A 27716-nucleotide genomic window follows, 5' to 3' on the forward strand; every position below is an offset into this window, starting at 1 on the left:
ATAGATTTAATGCATATTCATAATGAATGAAATAAAACAGTGACTGTATACTTGGTAATGGTAAAAGATATTAAAATGACATCTCTTGAAACAATGTTGGACATCAAACGTTTGTAACCCCATGGTTGCCTATTGAATAGTTTGTATCATTTTACCATTGATCACCTGAAAGTCAGTCTTCGCATGAAACATTTGCACTCAGTGTCTTCCTACATAATCATGAAGGCAAACCTAGGCGTTTTGTTTCATGAATATGTATAACGTGGTATCTCCTTTAAACATGGCTAGTGTCACAACACAATTACTTACGGGGAGGACAGATAGCTTTTATCCTGAATCCAGTCCCGTGAAACAGTATTGCGTTCTCTGGAATCAACATTGATATTGCTTCATAATTCCTGAAAATTATACCAAATGATGCAAGCCAGCGTACTCTATCAAACATTTATATTTAATTATGCAGATCCTATTCCTGGCAAATAGCGTTCTATCACAGCCAATTTGTTGCGCAGAAAGTTTGATTGGAGGTTGCCCTATCTGCTTTCATAGCTAAATGTTCTGACTCAGGCACTATGAAAATCTATTTCATCCCAGTGATATTCATCAAAGGGTATCTTTGTAGCGAGTACAGCGCTGTGAGGTTCGGAGTATTGAGAACAATATATTACGAGATGTGATAGTTTCTTTATACTCTAGAGTCTATACAATATATCGTAATTAAAAAGCTCACGCCACTTACCTAAAAATTGAAACTTCGTGTATGCAATGACAAAGAAATCGTCAGAAACTAGGCCCATTTGTTTCTTTATATATGTTAACATAATTTCTATGACATTTGTTGATGTAAAAACATGCCTTTAAATCTGCACAATCTGTGTGCGCTGCACAGTTTTATTGTTTCACGATGTTTCAAATTTATCCACATGTTTGCGAAATCATGATGTTTATGTAGCCATTTTTTCCGATGATCGTGCTCTTTTTTCCTCTCTGGGATTGATGGCCGTATGAGTGACGCACATTACAAGTGAAGCTTATCATTTCATTATGAAAAGAAATGGGTTAATGTATCAACTCACACCGTTTTTTTTACTTTAGTTATCGTATCATCTCAGCCATAACCTTTCAATGTCTTATCACATTAAATGTATTATGCTCGAGGGAATCGAGCTGAACAGGGGCTTGGTTTTTCGTGATTTGAATGGACTCAGTTGGCTTGCCCGACATCATTTTAGATAATGCTTACACAGTGGAACTGATGCCATAGTGGGGGATTTTCATCCCCCTCAACTGTTCGAGATTCGAGTCAGTTTGGCTGGTAAACCAATGTGCAGTGTGTGCCTCCATTTATAAGAACGTGTTGACGAGTGTTTGAATGGCTAGATGAATATAGAAACATACCAGACGGCCAACATTGTACATATGCTACTCAAATTGCAAATAACTAGACATACAGTAAGGATACGTGTAATACCATATTTCTTGTGTGGTAAGTACAGTCTAGACTGTTAGAGCCGGTTTTATTTCGAAACATGTCGTTTCTAGAAACAATCATGTGTGGTTGAATGTTGGTTGTTGCATACATACGTCTATAGTGTAAGGCAGGTGTACACCGACAAGACGGAGGACGACGGCAGTTCAGATAGATGTCGAAGTATATCTCATCTAATGGACGAGACACAGGCTCAGGAAGCACGGACATGTCAAATCCATAGATTATGAAGCAATGAATGGATGTTGCATCTCCGTTATCATTAGACTTGGATTATGCGCAGACGGTTGTCAGATCAGAAACTGTGTAGTGTAATAGTTTTCTATCTTTACACCAAATTTCATGCGTATTACCTTTACGTGGTGACCATCAACTCTTTAATTGAAATATTTGTATAATACTGTATGACAGTAAACGATAGCAAAACGAAAATTCAACATCATGCTGCATGAGATGGTCTGCCAGTTATGTTCCAGTTTGTCTAGACTCTGCAGGGGATGTCAATTAAACTGTAATTGGACTAATATGTTTGTTTGTGAGATCGATTTTTCACTTTGTTTCCCTTGTTTATGGACACTTAAAACATTCGCATAAGTTTTTAATTCCGTATTGATTTATTGTGTGTAACATGTCCTGTTCGTAGACGTAAATAGAATCGTCACTTTGAGACAGCGAGAATTTTCCGACATGAAGCGTCTCCAGTACTGACTCTGTTTATCATCTCCGTCTTAAGCAGTGGGAATTATGTTATCGGAAGCGAATAATTCAATAGTATCATCGAGAGTTAGGCGAGAGCGTTAGGCTAGAACGGTATTTAGAACGCGTCGCACCAGCGTTCATACATAATGCAAGATGGATGATGACGGGGGCATAATTGATAAGTATGAGGCTCCAATAATACACGTATTTCTGATGTTGAAAGATGGAGAGTTGTAGTCTAATTATGGGGACATGTTTTGTGCCAAACCTGCGAGCACATTGCCGTGTGATGAGAGACACGTGGATGAGATTTGCTGTGCATTCTATGCCATCACAGACCACACGCGCTGACACGTGGGATCAAACTTGTAAACCTCCACCATTAAGTCGCCATAAATTGTGTCACGCCATGTTTGTAGCTAACACGTTCATGTAGCAAGTCAAATTTAAATCGTAAAAGATGTCTTCTGGGTTTTTTCACAGAGGAGCTTCTGCTTATAGTGCCGTTTCTGTGTATCATGTTGGTTCATGTTGTCCAACACTTCCACGCGGAATGATATCAAAATGCTTCTATAAACATACTTCAATATATAGGAATAAATAAGACACTGCACTAAGCATTTCCATTCAACGATGTCCATGAAAGGTTCAGCAAACTTTACAAAGACGTCACATAGTGACTCCGTTTTCTTCAAAGAAATGCTACTGACATAGAAACAAATAAACTGTGTCAATGTTTATTTGAATTTATGTGTAGATGCAGAGATAATAGCTCAAACTTAACTTAATTTCTGAGTAGCATCACAATGTTTGTATATACATTTAGAAAATCCCTGGTAATAGATAATAATGCTCAACTTATGTACTTGAGAATGGGGAGATCGTTTTTGTATGGAACAAAAAACAAAAGTAGGACATCGTAATTTGGGGTTATATTGTAATGCTTACTTTGACACTTTAATTTTCGGGAGCTCAATTGTAACGTGCATTTCCTTAACGCTGCGTTACATATTAAAGATATGACTCAAATTGAAAATTTAGACAATGAGAGACCAGAGTATAATATTTCATTATTCTCACAATCGATCACAACTCTCGAGCTAGGATTTATGTACATTTGAGGACGAATAGTTTGACATTCTTGATTGCATGTTCATGCATCACTTACTCACACTGACAACACTGCTTGTCAAAATTCATATATATCTGAAATGAATGTGATTATGTATATTCACCAAGGTTTTTTGGGCAAATATTTCTGACACAGACTCCGAAATGCTGACATTGTTTCCTTACGGTAATCAGCAGTTCATGTCGTCGGGTTGTCTCTACGAACTTTGCCTTAAACTAACATACATCATTTGAATATACTGTCGATTTTAAGTGCGTGGCATTTTAAATCAACGTATGTATAAAACCCAATTTAAAGTTTGTTTGCTTTAGAGGTAGAAAGTATATAATGTTCGTCAATGGTAAACAGAATATTTACATGTATACAAAGCGTATCCAATCCCTGTAGCTATTGATTAAGGGGAGGGAGGAGGGTAAGAGAATAAAAAGTAGCTTGGTATTCAAAGAATGTTGCATATGTTAGTTGGTACAGGAGATATATCAGCTTCATTTAGTTATTGTTTTTGCAGTGAAGCTTTTAACTGTTAACAGAGAAGCTTGATGTTCATGCCTTTGTTGTCAGCTAATATCTGCGTATAACGATGTATTACTAATCAGAACACATTTCCAAGCTTTACCAATGGAAGTGGAACACACAAAAATATGTAGCCTGACAAATCAGTTTTGTACTCCCATGAAACATTCTTCCCGATAACGTCTACCAGAATGCTACAAGTCCTTGTTCACAGTGTAGATTCAGAAAGGCCCCCGTCAATTGGTGTTATAATGGATTGTCTGCAAACTTTATTTTCACGTAAATTTAACTAACAATGTGTGATCCATTAAAATTAAATCTTTATCAGATCACTGTTTTCTGAGCTAGATTACTTTTGTTGTCAATAAGAATCGATGACCATAAATCATTGCATTATAGTATGGGACAATGGACTGACATTCTATTACCCCTTGGAAAATGTATGAGAAAACCCAGCCTAGTGTTCCTCAATAATCTATAAATATTCCGGATAATTTGTTTCACCAACTCTCCCCTATGGGAATAAATTGTTTTGTCTTTGCAAATCAGCTACCACATTTCAGGTGTATGAGTGTGTGCATGTGCATGTAATTATTTACACATATTAACGTATCATGTTTTACGGGCCTATTTTCAATTATACATGCGCTAGTGTGTATGTACATGTAAGTCAAATGCTGCTTCATTGATCTGTTTATAACTGTTTCAAATACATTTTCTCTAAAGCCTTTCATCTGAAGTGTGATAGTCCTGCAAGACAGAGATACTCAAGTTTACAGTCATATTGAATCAATATACATTGCAGTTCGTTTCTGCCTTAAAATGTTCATAACTCAGTGAGATATCTCTCTGACAAATCAGACATTACAGACATTATATACTCCGACATTTGTATGTTTAGAACCTCACCTCCAGCCGTTTTGATAAATTGTCTGCCCATGTGAGCACTTTAATCGATCACCCGGCTTACTCGGAAACGCAAAAATCATTTGTTATGAATTTCGAGAGACTTTGACCAATAGCCAAGAGATTAGAGCAAACACTGTCTATTGACCCGAGTTGAAAATCTATAACCTCCACGTGAATATCCTTTATTTGTCCTACAAGCCAAGTGTGGGAGATATTACTTCCCTAAAATAAGCAATGGAACTTTACAGTATGTGTCGAAAAGGTTTTAAACTATGAGCTTAACATGTTGCCTAACTGAGAATCCTTCCAAGATTCCAAATATCAAGTGTCCATATTGCATGTTTCAATTTAGAAATCAAAGGCCATGAAGCGGATTTAGGAGGCACTCGAAATGAGGTTTTATTGCATGTACACCCATTTAAAAAGACGACTTAAGGCATATTACCTTTCACTGTCATAGGATCCCTTCTCCTATAATTGCAAACACATATCGACGGCTACCAGGATCCAGATAAAAAAATTCAAAGGGGATCTTTTTCGGGGACTGTGCACTCATGTAAATTGCTCTTCTCTGTTACAAAAAGTGTTCTCTTCTTTTCACACAGTTGGAAGCATTAACGATTTGTATTTCAAACGCAAACCATTACAGATATTAGTGTGATAAATTCTCCCCACACAACAAATAGTTTGACTTTGATGACAGGTTTACAGTATTAATAACGAATCGCATTAAACCCACACAATGTTTTTTGAAAGAAGTACTTACACCAGAGGAGACACTTGAATTGAGCAGCTATGACCTGTGAAAGTGTTGCGAAAACTCAATAACATTTCGCGTCCAGGAACCCGATCTTTGAAAATATTTGCGTAAATTTGGATAAAGACGCTTACCCAACTATTACTTTGACCTGTTTGTCCAGCTCACCTCTGACAATGCCTATCTCCGGGCCGGTTGTCCGCATTTCATCCTTGTAAACGCTTTACCTTTAAACTTACTTGGTCGTTTATTTGTACGTGTATGTTATCCACGCAATGGTGGTGTTGATCGGAATTTAAACGTGGCCTTTGGAAATGCCATCAAGGACAGTTAGCGAGGCGTATATCCATCTATCAAATTGCAATATCCCTACCTTATCACTATGCCCTACGTATACAAATGAACTGAACAGGACCATTAAACTTGTCTTGCTGCTTGACCTTACCGACTGAGTTAATGCTTTAATTGTTACGAGTGTAGAAACTTTTGTTTGTTTGTTTGTTTGTTGTTTCAGCAATATTCCAGCTATATGACGGCGGTCTGTAAATAATCGAGTCTGGACCAGACAATCCAGTGATTAATATCATGAGCATTGATCCACGCAAATGGGATCGATGACAAGCATCAACCAAGTCAGTGAGCCTGACCACCCGATCCCGTTAGTCGCCTTTTACGACAAGCATAGTCGCCTTTTACGGCAAGCATGGGTTGCTGAAGACCTATTCTACCCGTGTAGAAACTAGTCATGTTGTTCCGTTAAAGACACATATAGTGGAACTTATCTTGTTGAGCATGTATTGACGATTTCAATCATATGGCTTACAAAATTCATAATTGCAGCCATAGTTTTGTAGAACTAAGTACCAGGTAGAACTCTCGTGATGACTTATACGGTTAAACGTTGTTTATTACAGTGTATTATTTCAAAGATATAACATATATACTGAAAAGCATTGAAAACGCACCACCATGAAAATGGATGTATTTTTATCCGGGCTTAAGTCATGAAAATATATAAGTGAATGAGTAATATACGACGTTCTGGACGAAGCATGAAGAAGAACAGCTCGTCAAAACACATTCCTAATTTTTTTGTGAGCGAAATCGCCAAAACGCAACAAATTGCGTACACATCATGGAAATCGTGTTTTGTTTCACGTGAGTGAGTGAGTGAGGTTTAACGCCGCTTTTAACAGTATTCCAGTTATATCGCGGCGTGTCAGCTTAATGTGGGAGGAAAGCCGAAGTGATGCAGGTCTCAGACGTTTACCACTTCGGTGAAACCCACGAGCACGGGTATGGTGCTGACAAACGTAGAAACATAATCGGGGTTGTTTCACGTGAAGCATGCAGAATAGGGCTATAAAAGACAGACTTTTAAAAGCCACATCCCTTGTTGCTGCAGACGTAAAGGGTACTGACACAAGAAATGCTAAGATTAGCAGCAGAGGAACGTGAACGTGCCTTGGGCATGCTTCAAGTTGGTACGTCAAGTAGAGTCGTTGCACAACGGTTTCACTGCCATCATTCAACAGTCCTCAGGCTACTGAGCAGATACCAGCAGACAAGAACCACCAGAGATCGACCACGTCCGGGTCAACGTCGTGTAACTACACCACGTCAGGATCGCCATCTTGTTCGTCGGCATCTTCGTGATCGTACACTTCCGGCTACCAGGACTGCAGCAACTGTACAAGGCCGACGGAATTGATCAGTGCTGAAACCGTACGTCGACGTCTCCGCTCAGCAGGGCTACGTGCTCGACGTCCATATGTTGTACCAATACTCACTGATCGACATCGAAATGAACGTCTGCGTTGGGCCAAAAGGCATCGTCATTGAAGATTGCGGCAGTGGCATGGTGTGCTGTTCTCTGATGAGTCCCGTTTTCATTTACGGAATGCTGACGGTCGACTGCGAGTGTGGCGTCGACGTCGAAAACGTTACCACAATAACTGCGTTGTACAGACAGATCGATGGGGGGAGGGGAGGGGGTGTCGTGGTGTGGGGCGGCATCAGTCATAACCATTGAACAGAGCTCCATGTTTGTCGTTGAAGAGTTAATGCCCTTTACTACAGGAATAACATATTGGCAAATCACGTCATCCCATTCTTTCATCAGCACCAGGATATGCACACTTTCCAGCAAGATAATGCAAGAGCGCACACAGCACGTGTTTCAACTCAGTACCTAGCGAACAATAATGTGCCTCTGCTTCCATGGCCAGTCCTTTCACCCGATCTATCGCCAGTTGAACATCTATGGGATTACCTGGTTCAACGCCTCTCACGTCGTCCGCAAGCACAGAACCTGAGAGAACTTGAAGATACATTACGTCAAGAGTGGAATGCCCCAGAACACTATTCGCAGACTTATTTGATCAATGAGAAAACGTTGCATGGCCTGTGTTGCTGTCAATGGCGGACATACCATATATTGATTTTAACCCTATGTTTCTTCCTTACACTGATGACGTAATTGTAATTACTGTGTGGTATTCCTGTTTCCTTTGTCGTCTTTCTTAATAATCCGTCTATGTCTGTTCTAATCAAAATCGGTCATTGATCAAGTTGTTTTTGTAATATTTCAAGATTTATTGCTGGTGCGTTTTCAATGCTGTTCAGTATATATATATATATATATATATATATATATATATATATATATATATATATATATATATATATATATATATATATATATATATATATATGTATATATTCAATTGTATGATATTCAGCCGAATCTTCGATTATGCTCCTGAACGCCTAATACTCCTGTGAATAATCGGAAAGCATTCACTATCGTCAAGCAATATGCCGTGATATTTTGTATAAATGCATATTGGCGCTTACGCAATGTGAAATTTTCCAGGATATAAAACTAAGGTTATCGTAAATTTATGTCGATGTACAATTGTACACAACCAGGTTGCCATTACTCTATTTACATGGCATCATACCTTATGAAACTATAAACAACCTATGAAAAATCTTCTAGCAATATTGTCTGATCCAGTCATATATATAGTTATATACTACTTTAAAGAACTTCAGAACCACCCGATTCTTTCATATTGTGTTATTAAATAAGTAATTCAGTAATAATACAAAACGTGGTAAAACTTCACAGTTTTATTATCATCAGCTAATCGTAACTAATTAGAGGCAATCTAAGGGATCAAGACCCCAATTGGTACTGACAATGATGACTGATTTATAAACCAGAACAAATCTACAAGCTGATTACCTAAGCAACTAAGCTCTTACAATGCATACCTAAATCAACACTGATAAGACAATCGACAAGACGTATAGGTAGTCAATTTAGTCGGCTGTGCCTTACATCCGAGAGTTAATTAATTCAACACTCCAAAGAGTGAATACCCTCAACTTGTTGAGATAGGGAGGGCATATCTCTTAAATCTCTGACACAATTAAGACAGACGAAAACGACCGGATTACAATATAGCCTCTTAGACTAAAGACCCTTGGACTGGGAAAGGTAATTCTAGACTTCACGAAAATACAGGCACTTGACCTACAGAGTATCTAGATTCACGACGATAAAAAAGGTACTTGACCAAAAGAGTAACTTGATTCACAATCATAGCAAGGATACTTGACCTAAACTAGACAATCCTGAGAAATTTGGTTATTCACGGATTACTAGAAAAGTGGGTTTAGCTCAATAACACGCTACCCTAGATATCGCAAGGGTTTTAATCCAAACGCGCGGTCGTCAGAGAAAGCAACGTCCCCTTGCTAGCCTGGAGAACGATAAATCCGATGGCAGCTAACAGAAATGTGCTTCTTAAAATAGGGGAAACCCGAATATCAAACTAACTACTAAATCAAAATGGGAGATGTAGATACCAAAATAAAGGGCCGGATTAAGCTATCCAAATGTACCATTACACATTTACAACCAGATGTGTACAATTAGTAAAGTGGTAGTACTATATCATCCCAACGCTGCATGAAGAGCAAAGTTACTAACACCCTTTCAATACATGCATAAGCTTGCATACATATATGAGAGAACATATATCAAATCAATACATGATAATAAAAGATAGGCATTTGCTGCTAGAGAATAAAAAATTACGGGCAGCAAATTATCCAAGAATACACTAATGAACGTAAGGACACCGGGTGGTGGCGGACTATGCCGTGCACCGGACAGTAACGAGAGGGGAAAGCGCTACGGTCGCTATGGACCGTGACTTGCTTGGTTTCACGACCCGGTGACAGTCAGTCTCCTAAAACGGTTTGTCGGTCAACTGAACAGTACGGTTTGTAGAAAATAAATCTTTTGAATCAGTCATCAGTATAGGTCCAGTCAAGTTCCGACATGTTATCATGTAATAAGAGTATAAGATTTGAAGGTCAATCTTCAATGTACATTGAAATATCTGCCGCAATCTGATTGTTCAGTTGGACTCGAACCCCTGTAATCTTCTCGCCTTTCCACTTCACATAGGCATAGATTTCTTGACATTTGAAAATCACAACGAAATTTGGTATTGCGACTGGAATATCAGATCCATTAATTATTCTGTTTGAATGATACAACAACTACGAGTAGCTGGCATCTAGACGGGTTCAGTTGAACGGGAAGCATTAGACATCATCCATTGCATCTGGACATCATAGCATTCCAGAGAGACAAAATGCATTTCTCTGTCTGAGTACACGTAGAACTTGGAACGTACAATGAAAAAATACACTCAGTATACAATGTACACATTTTGAAATATCAGGAATTATGTTGCATGCATGTTGAAGTGATTAATCTATTGGAATACACGTGAGAGATATTGAGAGACATATTGGCATTAGTTTACCTCCAAGTAAGCCCCATGGTACTGTTGATGCTATTGATGAGTACGGTTTTAAATTGACATCCAGGGTAGGTCTAACGCATATGACGATGTCACTGTAGTCCGAAAATATATTTAACAAGGCAGACATTTTGACATACCATTAAAATTGTTCGATCTCCGATCCTTTGGCGTAAAGAGGAATGGCGTCGGTATGACAGTCACACGTGGCTGTTACCTTCGCGGAAATGATTCAAAAACAGATATACAACACGAATATTCACCTGCATTTGATATAGTTTTGCGCCATTCATCTACTTGTGAGCTGCTACACTGTTTACATAAGTATATATTCTCATCCAGTTACAATGAATAAAATATACGGTATATTGACATACTAATAATTGCACGTTTATTATCGATTTGGGACCCACTAGAACTTCGAATTAGAGTTCTCGTTTCTTGAAATACCGATAATAACGTCAACATGGGTTATTCGCTTGGTGTTGACATCAATAAAGATGACGAATCGATAAGGATGACGACAGGAATATAATGAACTTATGATGATGTTTTTTCACAGGTATATCTATATACACACAAGTATACAATTTATACAAATCATTCATTTTACATAATTGCAGGAATTACCAGGATCGGGAGTCCGGACTACAGTCTGTGGAAAACTCTTCTAGATGTCTCTGAATTGACACGTGTTCTTATACGCTACATAACATATTTCTTAAAAGTAATTTAGTTGCAGTAAGTTTAATAAACAATATGTAGTAACATGTGTGTAATAATCAATCGATGAAGAAATGTGGCACTTAAGTGCGAGTGTCATAGAATTAATAACGAATAAACAATATAATGGGATTAATCACTTCCGGGTTGAAAGGGAAAAACCGGGGTAGTTTGAGGGTAGAAACTGGAAGATGGCTGAACCTCACAAGGGAACAGAGTGTGTACTTTATATGATTCATAATTAAATAATTTCCTTGTTTGTTTATATGTCCACACTTATATACGTACGTTAATCATTCTTAAAAGACTACTACTGTACATGGCCTAACCTTGCAAAATACCGTCAATAACGTTTTAAAAAACAAAATCCTATCAAGTTCTTTAAACACATAAATATGAAATTAAAATAACAGATTGCCGTACATATTGTATATTGCAATATGTTTGTTGTACTTATGTACCACAGGTGGTGGTTAATTCTTTGAGAAAACAAATAGAACTTATTGGATAGGTAGCCTTCCATTTGTCAGACGCGCAGTTGTCTTCCAGCTTGTAACCACAACATCACTTTATTCACTTCAAGTAGAGTTGTTGAAGACGGTATTGTCTGATCCATCTGATTTAAATTACTGTGCCTTAATGTTCTCAATACTTTAATATGGCTCAAAACATACGATTTGTTTGCAAAATGATATTGCAAGCCGCGAAATAGTGTGTCAACTCAATCTCCAGCAAAGAAATAAGAAGTTTGAATCCATGTGTGACACACATGAACCTGAAGAAAAATACGTGTTTACAATGTGATCCAGTTACAATGATATTGTTATGAAATTCCTTCTTGGGCCTATGCAGTCTTCTTTTGAAGGAGTTCCAGATATGATCACTGTTATTTCAGAGGGAATATATACCAAGTGTGCAGCCGCATCTGAATTATTAATAATGTTAGCTTCATACTTAATGTAAATGATATTGGTCTTGTAACATAAATTAACTTGTGACATTCTGTTATTGATATTGACGTATTATGTCTGTATCTTCACCATCAGAGGACACAAGACATTCTTTATACCTAGTCCGCCCTGGGTGCTTAGACCATTGACAAAGGGGGCGCTTATTAATACTACACACAACAAGTTGAACATGTTGTCAGCGATCGAGCGGTAATGAACAAACTTATTTCAAACGTCGGTGAAGCTAAACATTTTTCGATATAAATTACTGAACAATTAAATACCCCTTCAACACTATACACACAAAAAATACGGACTGTCATGTAATATTTCGGAATATTTAGGTGGCGTTCATTAAATTACTTATAAATTGGTCAAGAAGGGAATGCCTATTGGAGCGGGATGCTTAGCAGGGTATCTGATCTGATGAAAGTATTCCTTCCTGAGTTGAGCCAGCTAATTAGGACTGTCCTATTCTGGATATGGGTATTGTCTTAATTAATCCCCATTTAAATGCTTAACAACTGCCTGTCTTACAACTGGGAGATAACCACCGGGGCACAATACTAACGTTACTGTAGAGTCCCAAACCATTCCAATCAGGTTTGAAATTACGTTTATCAATAATATTCAAGCGTGTTTGAAAAAATAAATGTGTACATGACAATACTATTGATTCTCAATCATTTTCAAGTCAACAATACACAATCACGTTTAAGGTACCGAGGAAAGTAATTGGAATCGTGAGTAAATGTTGGAAGTCATATTGATGAACATAAAGATACAATTAAAGTATATTGTTTCTGCTTTTGAAGGGACACTAGGTTCGAGCCAATTGTCAATCCTTCAATGTATCAACCTTGACTCAAGTTTCCTTAACAACCTCACTGTTTCGGTCTTCTACAACCAATATTGGTATGCATATCACTCTTGCAGTGTATGATTACCCAAATTACACAGACGCAATGTCTCAGTTTCAAACAGTATACAAATTACAATGTCTAGACCTTGACTTGAAATGGGCACTAGGCTCTGAGTTTCTCTTTAAATGTAAATATGTACCTCGCTTCTGGTGCCTTTGATGAACATTGGACTTACTATTCGAGAAATAACCAGTGCCTGTCTTTCCAAATTAATCTCAAACGACTAGTGGCATCTGACATTTGGTATGTGTAATCCATTTCGCTATATTATACTTTTGCAGTCAATCGTTTTATTCTTTTCGCCATATCAATGTATTAAATATAGGTGATCATGTCAGAGGTTATTGGCTCGCAAATCTCATATTTGCCCAGATGTTTACATATTCATTGCTATTTTCTCTGAAGTCATGTAAATATCATGATCGTTTGTATTTATAGGTGATATATCATGCAATTGTTGGAGGCAGGTTTCAGGCTTGCCTATAATACATATCAAACGTAAATAACCTCAAGTGCAGGAACCGCATCACCGCGCTGAAAATGTATTTATCAAACACGAAACACGTTGTCTTGCAACTGTCTCACTATACCAACAGAAAGAATGTTCAGCTTAATAACAATACCTTCTATGAATAATTAGTCTTATTTGGAAACTTGTATAAAGAATAATACTCAAATATATAACTACAAAAACGGTGTTCAAACTATAATCAAAACGATGCTTTCATCATTGCTGTGTGCATAATTAGTGATATTATACACACTTGTATTCAACTAAACCCATAGAGGACAATCACTGACAAAGCCGATGAAAACTCGAAAGGTATGTCTGGTTACTGCGTCATTATTTCGACAAGCACACTGTGGACACTTCCAAATATAGAATATTAAAGAGAGACATGCATGATGTTGAAGACACGGAAAGCGAATGGTGCGTGTCTGTTTCTCCAGAATTTGCCTATTATGTGTACCCATTAGCTTTACGTTTTTGATTTTTTATCATTCAGATTACGTGTGGACATGGAACACGGTAACATATATTTTAACGTTGTGTGACATTGTCGACAGTTCCTATGTTCTGAACTGGTTAAGAAGGTTCAAAGGATTAAAAACAAACCAGTTTTATTACCAATTTTGGGGGCATGTTTTTTCTTGTCCGTTGAATAATATTAATCACATTTTGCTAAAAATGCACATATGAGTTGACATCCAGAGCAACAGCCCCACCCAACCCCACCCCATCCCAATCACTCAAAGAAGTTTTCCGAGTAACATTGCAGAATTACGCGAAATGCGTGGCACTTTTTCAAATCAATTAAAGACGTGATCGGCATGCATAATATATAAGACATCAATCAAACCTATAAAATGCTACTGAGCCTTAACGTTGTGCTGAAGAACCGTTAATACAGTAAATTTCTTTTCAACCACTTACACTACGTCACATCTGTGATTACTTGTTTTTGCGTGAATTATTTACTTCCTGGTGTCAGAGGAACTTTATGAATGGTTCTTTGAGGCGTCAATACTGTGCGTCTGGCTGTTTGTCGAAGCTCTTCATAATTTACACAAGTTAAAAGACAAACCGTCACCATTTTCATGGTCGACATGGCTGATGTTGAAATATCTCACTCATTGATCACAGAACAATTATATATATACTTCTTATCATCACACCAAGAACTCATGACAGCTGTGTCCACTTCGGTGTTTACTATAATGGCAATATCTACATAAAACTCGCTTTTAGTCCGCCAACAAGTAATCGTACTGTAGGGGTAAATATGCTCCCGTGCATGTCATATATATCTAGTACTTAACTGTGTTAGTAGCCATCGACGTTTGCAAAACATTCTTTTAGGCTTATGCTGCTATTTTCAAGAACACAGTTAAGCATTCTAACTTTCAAATATCCAGTCAATATTTGAAAAAAGACTACACCAAAGCCGTTATGATTCAAGTATATGTGCGAGTACGCATGTCACTAACCGAGTGTTAAATGTTTCAATATCAAAACTCATATTAACTGTGAAGATCCGGGTTAGAATTAGTTTTAAGAAACCCATGCTTGTTGTAAGAGGCGACTAACGGGATCGGGTGGTCAGGATCGCTAACTTGGTTGATGCATGTATCCCAATTCCGTATATCGATGTCCATGATATCAATCACTGGATTGACAAACAAACATAATTCACGAATTGAGAATTGTCGCGGGAAGCAGCTTGTTTTGCGTATGTTTTCTCTAAACTTTCAGAAACGCACATATGATGAGCTTCCTTCCTCTCATCATTCAGAGGTCCGTGGTCTAGTGGTAGAGCGTCCGCCCGGAGAGCGGAAGGTCCGGGGTTCGATCCCCGACCGCGTCATACCAAAAGACGTTAAAAGATGGTAATTGTTGTTACCCTGTCTGGAGCTTGGCATTAAGGGGCTAAAACAAGGACTGGTCGGCTCGGAGTCAGTATACTGTGTCTGGATGGGGTATCCATGTTAAACGGCGGCATGGTTTCTCAGTGAGCTAGCACTATAAATCGGCATCAGTCCGGACTAGTTCAAGCAGCCACAGAAACACACACACGTACATACACGTCGCTATATAAGTGCAATAATTTTGGAAGCCATTTCACCTCACCTCACCTTATCATTCAGAGATTCGGTAGATTCTGGTACATCAATTCATGTTCACGTCAGAATCAATATATATCCAATACAAATTTTTTTGCAAAACACAAGTTGCTCTCTTCAAACATATTACGAAAATAAATATATAAAATTTCAAAAATTAGGAACAAACAATAAACATAACCATTGGAACTAAATACTCTAGTTTCCATTATCTGCAGTAGGTTTCTTTGGTATTTTACTGACCATGCAATATCAACCCGATGAAGGTATGTCCAGATTATCACGTTCCGTTATTGGTATGGTGAACCCACAGTCGTGTATTCACTGTTTACACCCTGTCTGTTGGTGGCTGGGGGAGCCAAATGAAATGTTATAAAACTATCAACTAGTACAGGCATGGCCTTCCGTAACATCCTCGTAAAAGCTCTTTGAAGATATTGCTTTAGGTTAAATAGTGTTTCCAATTTCGAAGACCACTTTTCTAAAAAAAAATACAACGTAAAGTTTTAACATAGTTTTCTCAATGCATCGTAAAAGGGACACGTTGTGATCATACACTTTGCTTAAAATAAAATATTTGATGTAGCCGCCTAATGCTGTGTTAGTAACAAAGACGCGCGCCTGTAAACATGCATATTCATATAATGGATGGTGCTCAGATAATTTCTTAAGCGTGTGTTTGTTATGCATCCTTCCCGTGGGCACAAGGAGTACTTTGCCAGCAAATGTCGTTCGTGTTATACACGTTTGAGGGCACTTCTGTTCGATGGTAGGTAACTAGCCTTGGGTCCTGTCTATTTCAGACTGTGACATGTCCCAGAGTCATGTTAATGCAATTTACATACTGGGCTGAATCTAATTGTTTAGGCCTGACAGGCAGGTGCCAAATTGCCAAACGCCCAATCTTTTTACTTTATATTTTTTGTTCAAAATCAATTTTAGCATCAGCTAACAACGTTTTGCATTATTCGGGCATGAGCAGAAATTGAGATGACTTGATTATGTGAGGAGATCCCATTACCGTTAACGTTATATTTACAGTATATTCTCTGGTTCAAGGCATATGATAGCGTCACCAGACTTTGAAGTTTATAAAAAAATAATATAATATTTATAAAATGTATGAATGTGCATTGCAGTTTTGTAAATAATAATGGTGATATGAGTGTGATAGCTACCGGTATGACACTTCATACGCTTGGCTTGTATTTCTTGGTACAGTACATATTAACATTTGAAGCATTCTACTTAGAAATACAAACACCGGTGTACTAAATTTATATAAGGAATATGCTTGGTATTCTACCATTTAGGTGGCTCTAAGAATACTCAAATTTGGTTTACTGCCATATGCGAAAATCAAATGTTTTAGATCTCACTTTTTAAACATTCTATACTCTTTCTCTTTTAGTTGGAAATGCCTCTCCAGAGATCCGTGTACGGGAACCTCAGTTTACAACGATGTCAGGCTCAATAAACCACAAGAAAGGAGACCTGGCGATACTTTACTGTTCTGTTCAGAATCTTGGAGAACGAACGGTAAGCAGTATTGGCATTTGGTGTGTGTTAGGTGTGATCACGTTCCTTCCAAATAAACATCAAATGCATCTGCATGTAACCTTGGTGTAAATGAAAATGATATCTCAAAGGATTACAAATCTCAGTCAGGTATGCTATTGTTGAATCGCTTAGTGTAAGCCTGTTGTCTGACGAGTAACAGTACCAGTAAGTTAGATAATTATAAGAGAAATGGGGAAAGTTTTTAAGTATTCAAAACGATAGTAATGGTTATGCCATAACAAAGAGCAAACTTCACTTGCTTTCAAGTTGTAATATCAATTTCAGCAACATAAAGATAGAAATAGTGAATTATAATAAATCAGACGTAAGTTCAAGTATAATGTCCTTATTTAACCTATCTTAAGCCCCCATGATAAAGCACACAATGAAATGCTATATGCAATTTTGGGAGAATTCCCGTGGGTCAAACCACTCTATTCCTATATATCTGGGCAGTTTGATTGCTAAATGGCCTGGAATGATAACTGAAAATCGGCAAAGTGTCTGGCTGATTCTTGATCGAAGATGTAGGAGTCATGAGGGATTTTCCTGGCGTTGACTCACTACGCATGGCTTCGACCAGTGTCTACTTACTTTTCTTGAATAATTCCTCGTTGCCCTTAAAGCTTTCGCAAATCCTCTCGTGACAAATTAAAAATCCAGACGGTGATTTGGTATTTCAAATTCCAACTGAAAATGTCCTGGTTCTTGGGAGATTTTACTTATTACTTTTTCCGGTTACATATAAGTTGAAAGTATGTCGTGTTTTATGTATAGTGACCGCAATTCATAAAACATGTCAAACTATTTCGGTTACGACTGGAACTAAAAGCCACTGACCCTTACACAAGTAATAAATGTCAGCAGTTCTCAACGTACATCGCACAGACATAGCCTTTTGTACTCGAGGAATAGTTCTTTCTATGTCCATTTAAACATTCAATGCCTTCGTGTAAGATGGGGTCGATGTAATATCCTCTTCTATTCATAGAAACCGACATTACATTCATCATTTGTAGCTGAAGGATAATATCCTTTTCATCAATATCAGTCCATTGGCATTCTTAGTTTATATCATACTGTAACAGTTGTATGCCTCAATTTCCTTTCTATAGCAGGATATTTATTCTGAATCTATTCGATCACAAGTAAATGAGTCCGGAATCACCGACTATTTCCCTTTTTGATTTAAAAACTTGATGAACAGTTGTACTTAATCAACCGATAAGTTATGGTTTTACTATTACACGATACTAGTATATCCAAAGTAAGGTGTTTCTATACGCTCTGGATAACACATTGTATTTTAGACCGCTAGAATCGAACGATACAAAGAGAGTAACTCTTGTTCCATTGCACCAGCGTTGCCTTTCTAAATTATTTGGGCATCAATATGATCAAACACATTGCGTTGTCCAAATTGTGTTCCTATTTCAAAGAAAAGTCCGAGAAAACCTATATCTTGATAACAATATTGGATACTAGAGACTTCAAACTCTGTCACTTACATCAGGTCTGTCCTGGCTTGACTAGAGTTACATTTTACTGACGAAGTGAGTGGATCAGTTAATGCTTTCCGGTTTCTGTCTCAACCTCACAGATTTAATACACTGTGGCATTAATTAGTGGGAAGAATCTACACCATACACGCAAGCTGGATACAAAGTAATTTTGAAAGAGTATGTACGTTGCGGGAACACTAATTGTAAGTTAAGAGACAGATTATGTCTGTGGTGGCGTGGCTTCCACAGTCACATACCAGCTTGAAAAAGGTCCCGTCTGTAAGTAGTCAATACACGTAAACCGATCCTCGTATCATACGGCCCGCTCTCTCTGGAGCATGTGGTCATCGGTACCTGGGACCTCGAGCTAACTGAGGCGATGTCACATGAAATACCTCATGCATTAAGAATGGTTTATAAGTCCTATTGGGTACCCCATGAAGAGAACACTTCACGTAACTCTACTCTCCGGGGAAGGAGAGGATATTGTTTTACCCTGCATCAGGAGCGATTTATCGCGTTTTATTTTCTAAGCGGAAATACCTTACGTTTAATTTATAACGAGGTGACGGACGCGTGACATACGTACTAGGGTGATTACGATACTGTGGGTCTGTTGGCTTCCAATTACCAAATACAGTGCTTATGTAAACCGACTATATATTGACTACTTAATCACAAAACAATATACGTTATGTTACAATCACCACACGTACAGTCGAACACCCAATTCCTGATTACACGGCATTGGCGCATTTTTGGCTAATTCTTAATCATATAATTCAAGTGCGTAAAATCATAACTTCATTAATCTTTTGCTAAGGTAGACTCCTGAGGTGAACAGTATGCAGTTTTTTGTCTTTTCTACTCAGTTCCACTCATGTAACCCCTCTTCTCCATTTTCTGCCCTCTCTTCAATCTCTAGGAATAGCGATTTGCGTCCATTGCAATAACCCCAGATCACTGACTTCGATCGATCACTGCTGAATGTACAGTGGTCTGTAAAGAGAAAGAGCGTTTGTTTTAAGTCAAGCTAAACAATTCTTCACAATACTCCAAACCGTACATGTAGTAAAAGTGTGGGTGATTCTTTGTATACTGTACATATTCCAGTCATTATTCCACATGTAATCTGGAAACGTTTAGGAATGTTGCCAGTGTTTTATCACCATGTTGACTGAAATGGTCCATGGCCATCGACAACAACACTTCGTGCAGACAAGAGCAATTTTACCCCACTCTAAACTCGTAGCTGCCAGCGTGCACAGAGGCAAGAAGAAGAAGACAGATGTTAACATTGCCAACCAAATTCGATTGGAAAGGGAGTGATGGTTTGCGGCGAGATATCAGCGCCATGACGTGTCCATCTTCACAATGGTAATTCACAATTCACCACGTCATGAAGACCAATGGCTTGGGCGGTTGTAATGGCATTCCTCCTTCGGGGTTGTGAGAACCCCAAGGATGGCAATTGACCGAATGGAACTTGCTGCAAGCTTAGCCATACCACACGATAAAGTATGGCTGCAAGGTGCACATAGCTGAATATTCATGTCTAAAAAACGTCTTGAGGATGCTGAGGGAAGAAGTCAAGTTTTCTCAAATCCTACACTGTAGGTCATGAGCTCAAAGACATACCCCTCAAGCATAAAACCTTAATATTGTATATTCATGGGAAAAGACAAATTTGACAAGCTAATGATTACTGTATTAAGATCGTTCTTTTCACTTTTCTTACGTGAGAAATATTCCGGAATGGGGAGTATAGAGACAATTTCATTGTGTGAGCAGACTGTTTGGTAAATAGGAACTTTGTAACTGCCAGAGAAGACATATTTAACACGCAAAGACGTGAAGAAAATCACGACGCTCGATTTCATGTCTACATGTCTAACACGCTCCACTGGCTATAGTCTGGTGGATGTGTCTTACCTTAACTCATCCGTAACAGAAATACACCTTCATCTGAGGCAACCGAATCGCTTCTGCTGATTATAGATGGGTTCACAAGAGATGATGTAGACAGGCAAACGGTCTGAGGGTGAATCCAGCTGCTGCTTAGGATATGGTGGGCAGTGATTGAATTGTGAATACTGTTATGTCGACCTGATGTAGGTGTTAGCCTGATCAATGTATATTTCACCTTTGAATTCTGACAATATAAACTTTATTGCTATTTTTTATGTAAGTTTCGCCTTCCGGGCAGCTTTAGGCCGATGTCAACCGACATTAAATCAGCATGAACTATAACATTGCTTATGTTAGAGAAATATAAAAACGCACAAAATGATATTGTTTTAATCTATGACAAGGGAGATATCATTTGTGCCACGACATGTATGTTCAATATAGAGTATGTGGAGACAAAAAGCAATGATTTCATGTTAAACATATTTAAAACTTATTGTATGCGATACTCAATCGATAATTATATTTGTTCGGGACAGCTAGAAACAGAGACTTTGATGTGCAATGTTGTAAATGATCATAACTGTGTTAAACTGAATGGAAGTTAAACTTTTGAAAAATATATCGACATTTGTCCTTATTTATGCTCCAAATGTTGTTGTATACTGGTTAGCCATGTCGAGAAACAATGCCTACATGTATAGCAAACACATGGGGCCAGAACAAACCAGCATCATGCGCCCGTGGCACCAAATCTGGCTTTAGTTTCCAATTTAATTACAAGTGAAACGTCTTCAAGATGGTGACCAAAGTCTAGCGAAACGTATCTCCTGCTGAGACTATAGTCTGCACATCAAGGGCAATGTGGAGATATAGAATTCAATTATCATCTAAACCATCGATAGAAGAAGGAGCTTTTTTTTCTTAAGCGCCCATGTTAACTCCAGGTCTTCACTGTTCTCCATCTTGTACACATGTTGAAGTCTTGTAATGAGCAGCAGCCCTGAACGCAAGGATAAAATGCGCCTCATTGTACTAACATTTGGAAGCGATGATAGTAATGACAAAGCAAGATATACGACAGGGAAGAACACCTATTGTAAGGCCATTGCTGCTCCTGAAGATTGTTTACCCCGTGCTTGTTTCCAAAATCATTGGTTCATTGGAAATTGATTGCGTTTTGATATATCGATGCACGGTAGACATTTCCTAACCGAGAATCATATGTAACTGAGAGTAATGAGAACAAGCTTGAATTGGTCTGTGAAAAATCAAATGTGGAGTGTGTTTTACCGATGTATATGGTACAAGTATGTAGTGTCGCTTTATATAGTTTAATTAGGAATTTGTAGTTTGTGCCAACATCTCTATATTCCCTGTATTAACACATACCGCTATGCATATTTGTCATGATTTCGTTAAACGCTTACACCCATAGCTTGACTTGTTTTGTGTGAAAGTGGCAATTACTGTAACGAATGAATAGGAGTACTGTCTTTGGATACATGTTTTCTTGTAGCTACATTGGAATGGTGTTCATCACTATTACTCTCCTTCTTGTGATCTTCTTGTGGTATGTAGGGTAGCACAACATTACTTTATATTATACTAACTGTGGAAATACCAATGTACCAGATAGGCTGTAAATGTTATATCGTCACCCAGTAAAATGTTACATCCAGATAGAACAGTAACTGCTGTTCCAACTAACCTGGATCCGTAGATTTATATCTGTATTTGTACAATGTAAATGTTCATGTAGTATCTTTATCATCAGGTTGTATGGAGAAAACTTCCCATGGCAGGGCCTCTCACGGTCGGCACGAAGACTTGGGTAAAGGATAAACGAATTCACGTGGAACATATGCCAAACAGTGACCAATGGAACCTTATAATAGAAAAGGCAAAAGTTAATGACTCAGCAACTTATGAATGTCAGGTCAGCTTTAGAAGCAAAAAATTGCGTCAACTTATAACACTCACTGTAAAAGGTACGTTTGATCCTGATTTATTTTACAAAGACAACTTCAGATAATTTTCAATTTTTGTTCTGTTTTCATTTTCAGGAAATGTGATTACGTGGATGAATGGATTCTATTTACGCTGTCATCAGCAATATTTCACATCCATAATGTCAGGCTTCGTTGTTTCTATCTTTCATGTTAATATCACCATCGATCCGTGGGCCATTGGTTTGATTTAAACACATTTTGTTCACGAGGCGGTAAGGGTACGTGTGTCAGGTTACGACTACATGTAACAGAAGAGCGTCTAGGAAGGATTATTATGCATACTCGTTCGACCAGATTATCAACCTGATATATTTTGCAGTCACCCGTTAGATTTTAATTTGTTTTGATCATGGTTTGCTATGTGTAGAAAATATAGAGGCACTACAGTCAAAAGTAACGCTTATCAAAATACATCTCAATCTAATCGTAGAGACAATGTGACATTCGAAGATATTCACTTATAACAAACTGTGATCAAAAGCATAGACACTGGTACTACAAAGCAGGGGCTCTCGTATGATGAGGCACCACTCTCCTGACCTATAAGATGTGGCTTGATGCATCTAGTGATCTCTGTTGGTCTATCGTGGGTCAGCTGACATTGTATAAAAAGGTCTACTCAGGAGAGTAGAGGTCCCTGACAGTTAAATTTAAACCAGCGGTGATTCTGCATTCCTCGTGTGACATCCGTCGCAGTGGTGGTAAGCTTCAAAGTGATGAAAGATGGCGGCGTTTGCGTTCCCTTACACGTTATAGATTTTCCACTTGTACTTTACGCTTGCTCTAATCCTTCAGATAAGTTTCCGATGGGCATATTTTTTCCTCTCACAATCGCGGGTGTTCAATTAATATTTTAGGCACGGACTTTGTAGCGCTATGTATTGATAATACGTCACAACACGAGATTGGAAATATAACTGAGTACACTGAGATTGTCCAGTGATATACCATGAATGGATTTTGACTTCTGATGCATTGGTTCCTATTTCAGATGATTCAAATAAAGACGCGCCAAGTAAGTAATCCATTCTTATATCAAACACTTATAGGTTGCATATAGAAAGCAAATATACTTAAATTAGTGATGGGTTGATTCACAAATATTAGTCATAAGCTGCAGCTGATTTTTACATAATACCATGAATTATTCAACACGCTACGACCACTGCTGTTATATCTCCGCAGCTTTACCACGTTAAAAAGCACCATGTCTTCTTCTGGAAATGCAATAACACCTGCATGCGAGATCACTCACCACCCCAGCCCATGTATGCTCTAACCACAGGCTAGTTTACTACATGTACTCAAATTAGATACATAATTACATGTTGTATATAAATAAATGTTTTCATAACACACATGTGTGTGGTTTGTACATATAAACCACCATATTTCACACGATTCATATAATACATGAATGAGATACAAGTAGTTCTATTTCAATTCAATTCAATCACCTTAAGCATTTGGCCTTTGCTTGAAATGATTGTTGTTCTGATTATTGTAAATGATTCTCGATTTGACATAAAGTTAAGACAATAACAAAGATAATGAATAGGTAATTCAAAACATTAATGATATCTTAGTGACATTTTGTTGTCGGTAGTTAAAAATGCATTTGATCAAATGTCAAAAGACATTATTAATTACAATGCGAGCATGTTATCGATTGCGCTATAGGCATGTTTTATATTTTAGTTTCCGTTGTTTGCGCATGGCCTATATGTAATAAAAACTGAATAGTGACCTGTATGTCAGTGCATGATCTGTCAATATACTTTTACTTCTCTTACCTCAACTTCAGGTTTCAAGGTATATAAATATAGAACTTTGCATGGACGAACAATCACAATATGGGAATACTCGTGTTTTGCGCGAAAATGAGTTATTTCTCTTTCAAACGATTATATCTGAGTGTACAATCAAAGGATGATAATGAAATGCAAACTTATAGCGTAGAACATCACCAAAAACATAACTGCTTTACACAACGAAACAAATATCGAATATCACGAAAGACATTCTGGTAAAAATGTCTGAATAGAAAAGGAAATGAATACCTAACTCTCATCGATTATTATACTTCGCTATGTATTTAATGAGGCTTTGGACTGAAAAGATAGAGAGGACATTCTTGGTAAGTATATTCCAATTCGACGACGGATAGTGTCGAGATAGTGATCGTGGTTCACTTGCGTCGCCAGATATTGGTAAGGGGAAATAACTCATTGTTGCGATAACCTTTGATATTTCTTTAAGACACCAGAGAGTGTGGAATGGCTTTTTACGTCGTCTAGTGGCGGGCTTCATCTCTTCGTTGTGGCCGTGGCACCAGTCAGAAATCAATTTTGAAAGTCTAAATTATGATTTTGATATGCAGAGATCGTTTATTTTTCAGCTCTTTCCATTTCAGGGATTCAAATAAGTGGCGAAAGTTATCTTAAGAAAGGACAAACGTTGAAACTTACTTGTAACGCCAGCTTAATAGATGAATCCATGGACGGATTATGTTGGTACAAAGATAAGGACATCCTAACTACTCAAGGAGACAAACGGATACAAGTGCTAAGTTCTGTGATGCTCTCTAGAACCTCGAATGGACATATGAGCAGTGTGTTAGAAATCACAGATACTACAGCCAGTGATAGTGGAAATTACGTGTGTAAATCGCCAGAAAATTCACAGATGGCAGGAGTCCGAGTGGAAATATCGAATGGTAAGTGTCCATAAAACCCAAGGCCTTTCTCATGATTTCGTTAATACTTCATAACGCAGAACGTGTATTTAGCACGAGATTTACTTTTAAAAGACAGTCGTGTTGAGATGTTCAACACGTCAACACGAATAAGCATGTCAAGCATTATCATCTAACAATGTCGAACGAGAAGGGCATGCACAAGAGAACATTACGAACGTTAGTTTAAATCTCACTATGTTTAGAAAGCTGCCAAGAAACGTAACTCTTTAGCAAAACTGGAAAACATTTTGTAACGTTTGACAATCATAGCCTCTGTGCTCAATTTGATTTGTTTGATAGGCATTACTTTTCAACTTAGTACGCTACTATCCCACAAACTTAAAATAAAACTTCATTTCTTGATCCATGGAGATGTTGTTACAAAACGTCGTGACCACATATAGTTAAGTATCTATATTCAGAGGTTAGGACAATTTGTGAAAAATGGAAGCAAGTGCAGTCTGAAGTAACTGAGAAAATAATATGTGAAAAGCTGGACTTCCTCATTGATAACATCTACGTAAAATTGGGCGTAAGACATTTGGGCAAGAAGTAGGCATCCCCATGGGCACAAATTATGCCCCCTTCTTGCGGGTCTGTTTCTTTATGCATATGAATCGGAAATTATGTTCGGTCAAAACAAGGTAATTTGGCAACTTAAGCTTCAGATGTATCGATGATCTGATCGCTCAATAACAATCACATAGCCAATTCCCTTCCACTGATTTACCCACCTGAACTAGAAATAAATGAGACCAGTGAGACCGCCTCGTATGTTTCATTTTAGATCGATCTATGCATAAGGATTCAGCGTGACAAAACACTCTCCACAAGACTGTATGACAAGATGGATGAGTTCAACTTTCCAATGGTCAACTTTCCCTTCATGTCGAGCAATATTCCAGCAGCTCCAGCCTTTCGATTTGTTTCCTCTTTCTAGACCAAATATTTTATTGAGATAAATATGAGTTTACGTCATTTTTGTGTCATGTGTACTTTGATTCATACATCTTGTCCTGATGAATACAAAAGTTGTGACCACCTTCCACCCCACCCACCCCTCCAATACCTTCATTTCTGATATTGTCACCCAGTATAGTAATAAATGTGTCTCGACAATTTCGTTAACATTAAGAATTTCTTAATATGTCGATATATTAAAACGCCCATCAATATACCCATTAAGGTACAAAACATCGCATTGTGTTTGTATGTTGCCCAACGCCGCACTCGGCAATATTCCTGCTTCATAAATGCTGTAAATGATCTAGTCCAGTCAAGACAATCCATTGATTGACATTGCGTACAATGATCCTAGTCGTAGGGCTACCATGACATGCTATCAAGCACGTCACCGAGCCTGACCACCCGAACCATTAAGTCGGCTCTTACGACCAGCATAAGAGAATATCATGTACATATGATCTAACAGTGTGACCAGAGCCCATTTGTACGAAGCCGTCTTATCACTGTGAGGATTGTAAATCCATAATATTTCATTGAATCGATCTTACGATAATCATAGCCCAACGATCACCTTGTAGGTGTACCTATATATACAATTTGTAATGCCACTGGAATAATCCATGACCAGATATGTTTCTACATTATTAAAAATAAAACTATCGACAACGTTACAACTTTGCCCAATAGGAACGGAATTTGCAAACTATGCATATGTAAGAGATAACTTATCATATGTGTGTACACTGTGTAAGTGACTCCCAAAATGGTTGGCAAGATAATTCGAATTTAATGTAATTATACCTCATGTGTTCTTTACTTTGTCAGCTACAAGGTGCAGAGCATCAAGCTTTAGTTCATTAACCATGCCACTACAATCTGTTTTTTTGTGGTTCAGTGTGAATTACTTCTCATCATTCTGATTACAATGATGACTGACATAATGGAACACGTGTTCCAAATTATCTCAAAGTGGAAGGGGAGGGTCAGGAGATATTGACATAGCATATTGTTATTAGATAATCAAACACTGAAGATTACCACCTACTGTAATAAATTCTTTGTACCGTTGCAGTAATTATCAGTCGCCAAGGAATGCATCTAATACTGCAATTTGTTTCTCAAATGTTATAGCTTCAACTGTTGTTATGCCTTAACACCTTACATTGCAATAACAGAGGAACCTCATTAGGACCCACTTTGGAAAATCAAGAAATAGCTTTACGCAGGTTTAGCCCTATTTCTTCGGTACCATGGCGGCTTACACAAAGAATGGGTATCAACCATTGTAATTGTATTGGGAATCGAACCCGGGCACTCAGCATGACAAAATATATGTTTACCCTCTAGGCAGCCCCAACCCGAACATAACATAGATGTGTGTAATAATATCATCTGTTAATGGCATCACATCTTCCCGAGGCAAGGGAGTTAACTGACTATAAACGTCCAGTTTCCACCCTTGCCGAACTA

At 37.9% G+C, this 27716-nt stretch overlaps 1 protein-coding gene across 3 annotated transcripts in view; it reads left to right on the forward strand.

Annotated features, from left to right (window-relative positions):
- Nucleotides 1-27716, forward strand: part of LOC139478806 (zwei Ig domain protein zig-8-like) — a 62814-nt gene that overhangs the window by 27616 nt on the left and 7482 nt on the right. For 2 of the 3 annotated variants that reach the window (XM_071261448.1, XM_071261467.1), the window contains exons 2-5: nucleotides 16973-17100; nucleotides 22309-22522; nucleotides 23535-23558; nucleotides 24942-25259. In XM_071261448.1, the coding sequence (XP_071117549.1) occupies nucleotides 16973-17100; nucleotides 22309-22522; nucleotides 23535-23558; nucleotides 24942-25259 (684 nt within the window). The remainder of the gene's footprint in view (nucleotides 1-16972; nucleotides 17101-22308; nucleotides 22523-23534; nucleotides 23559-24941; nucleotides 25260-27716) is intronic. The other variant, XM_071261457.1, reaches the window with a different exon arrangement.

Source organism: Haliotis cracherodii, unplaced genomic scaffold (genome assembly GCF_022045235.1).
Source record: "Haliotis cracherodii isolate W230 unplaced genomic scaffold, xgHalCrac1.p SCAF_1, whole genome shotgun sequence".
Taxonomy (NCBI): Eukaryota; Metazoa; Mollusca; class Gastropoda; order Lepetellida; family Haliotidae; genus Haliotis; species Haliotis cracherodii.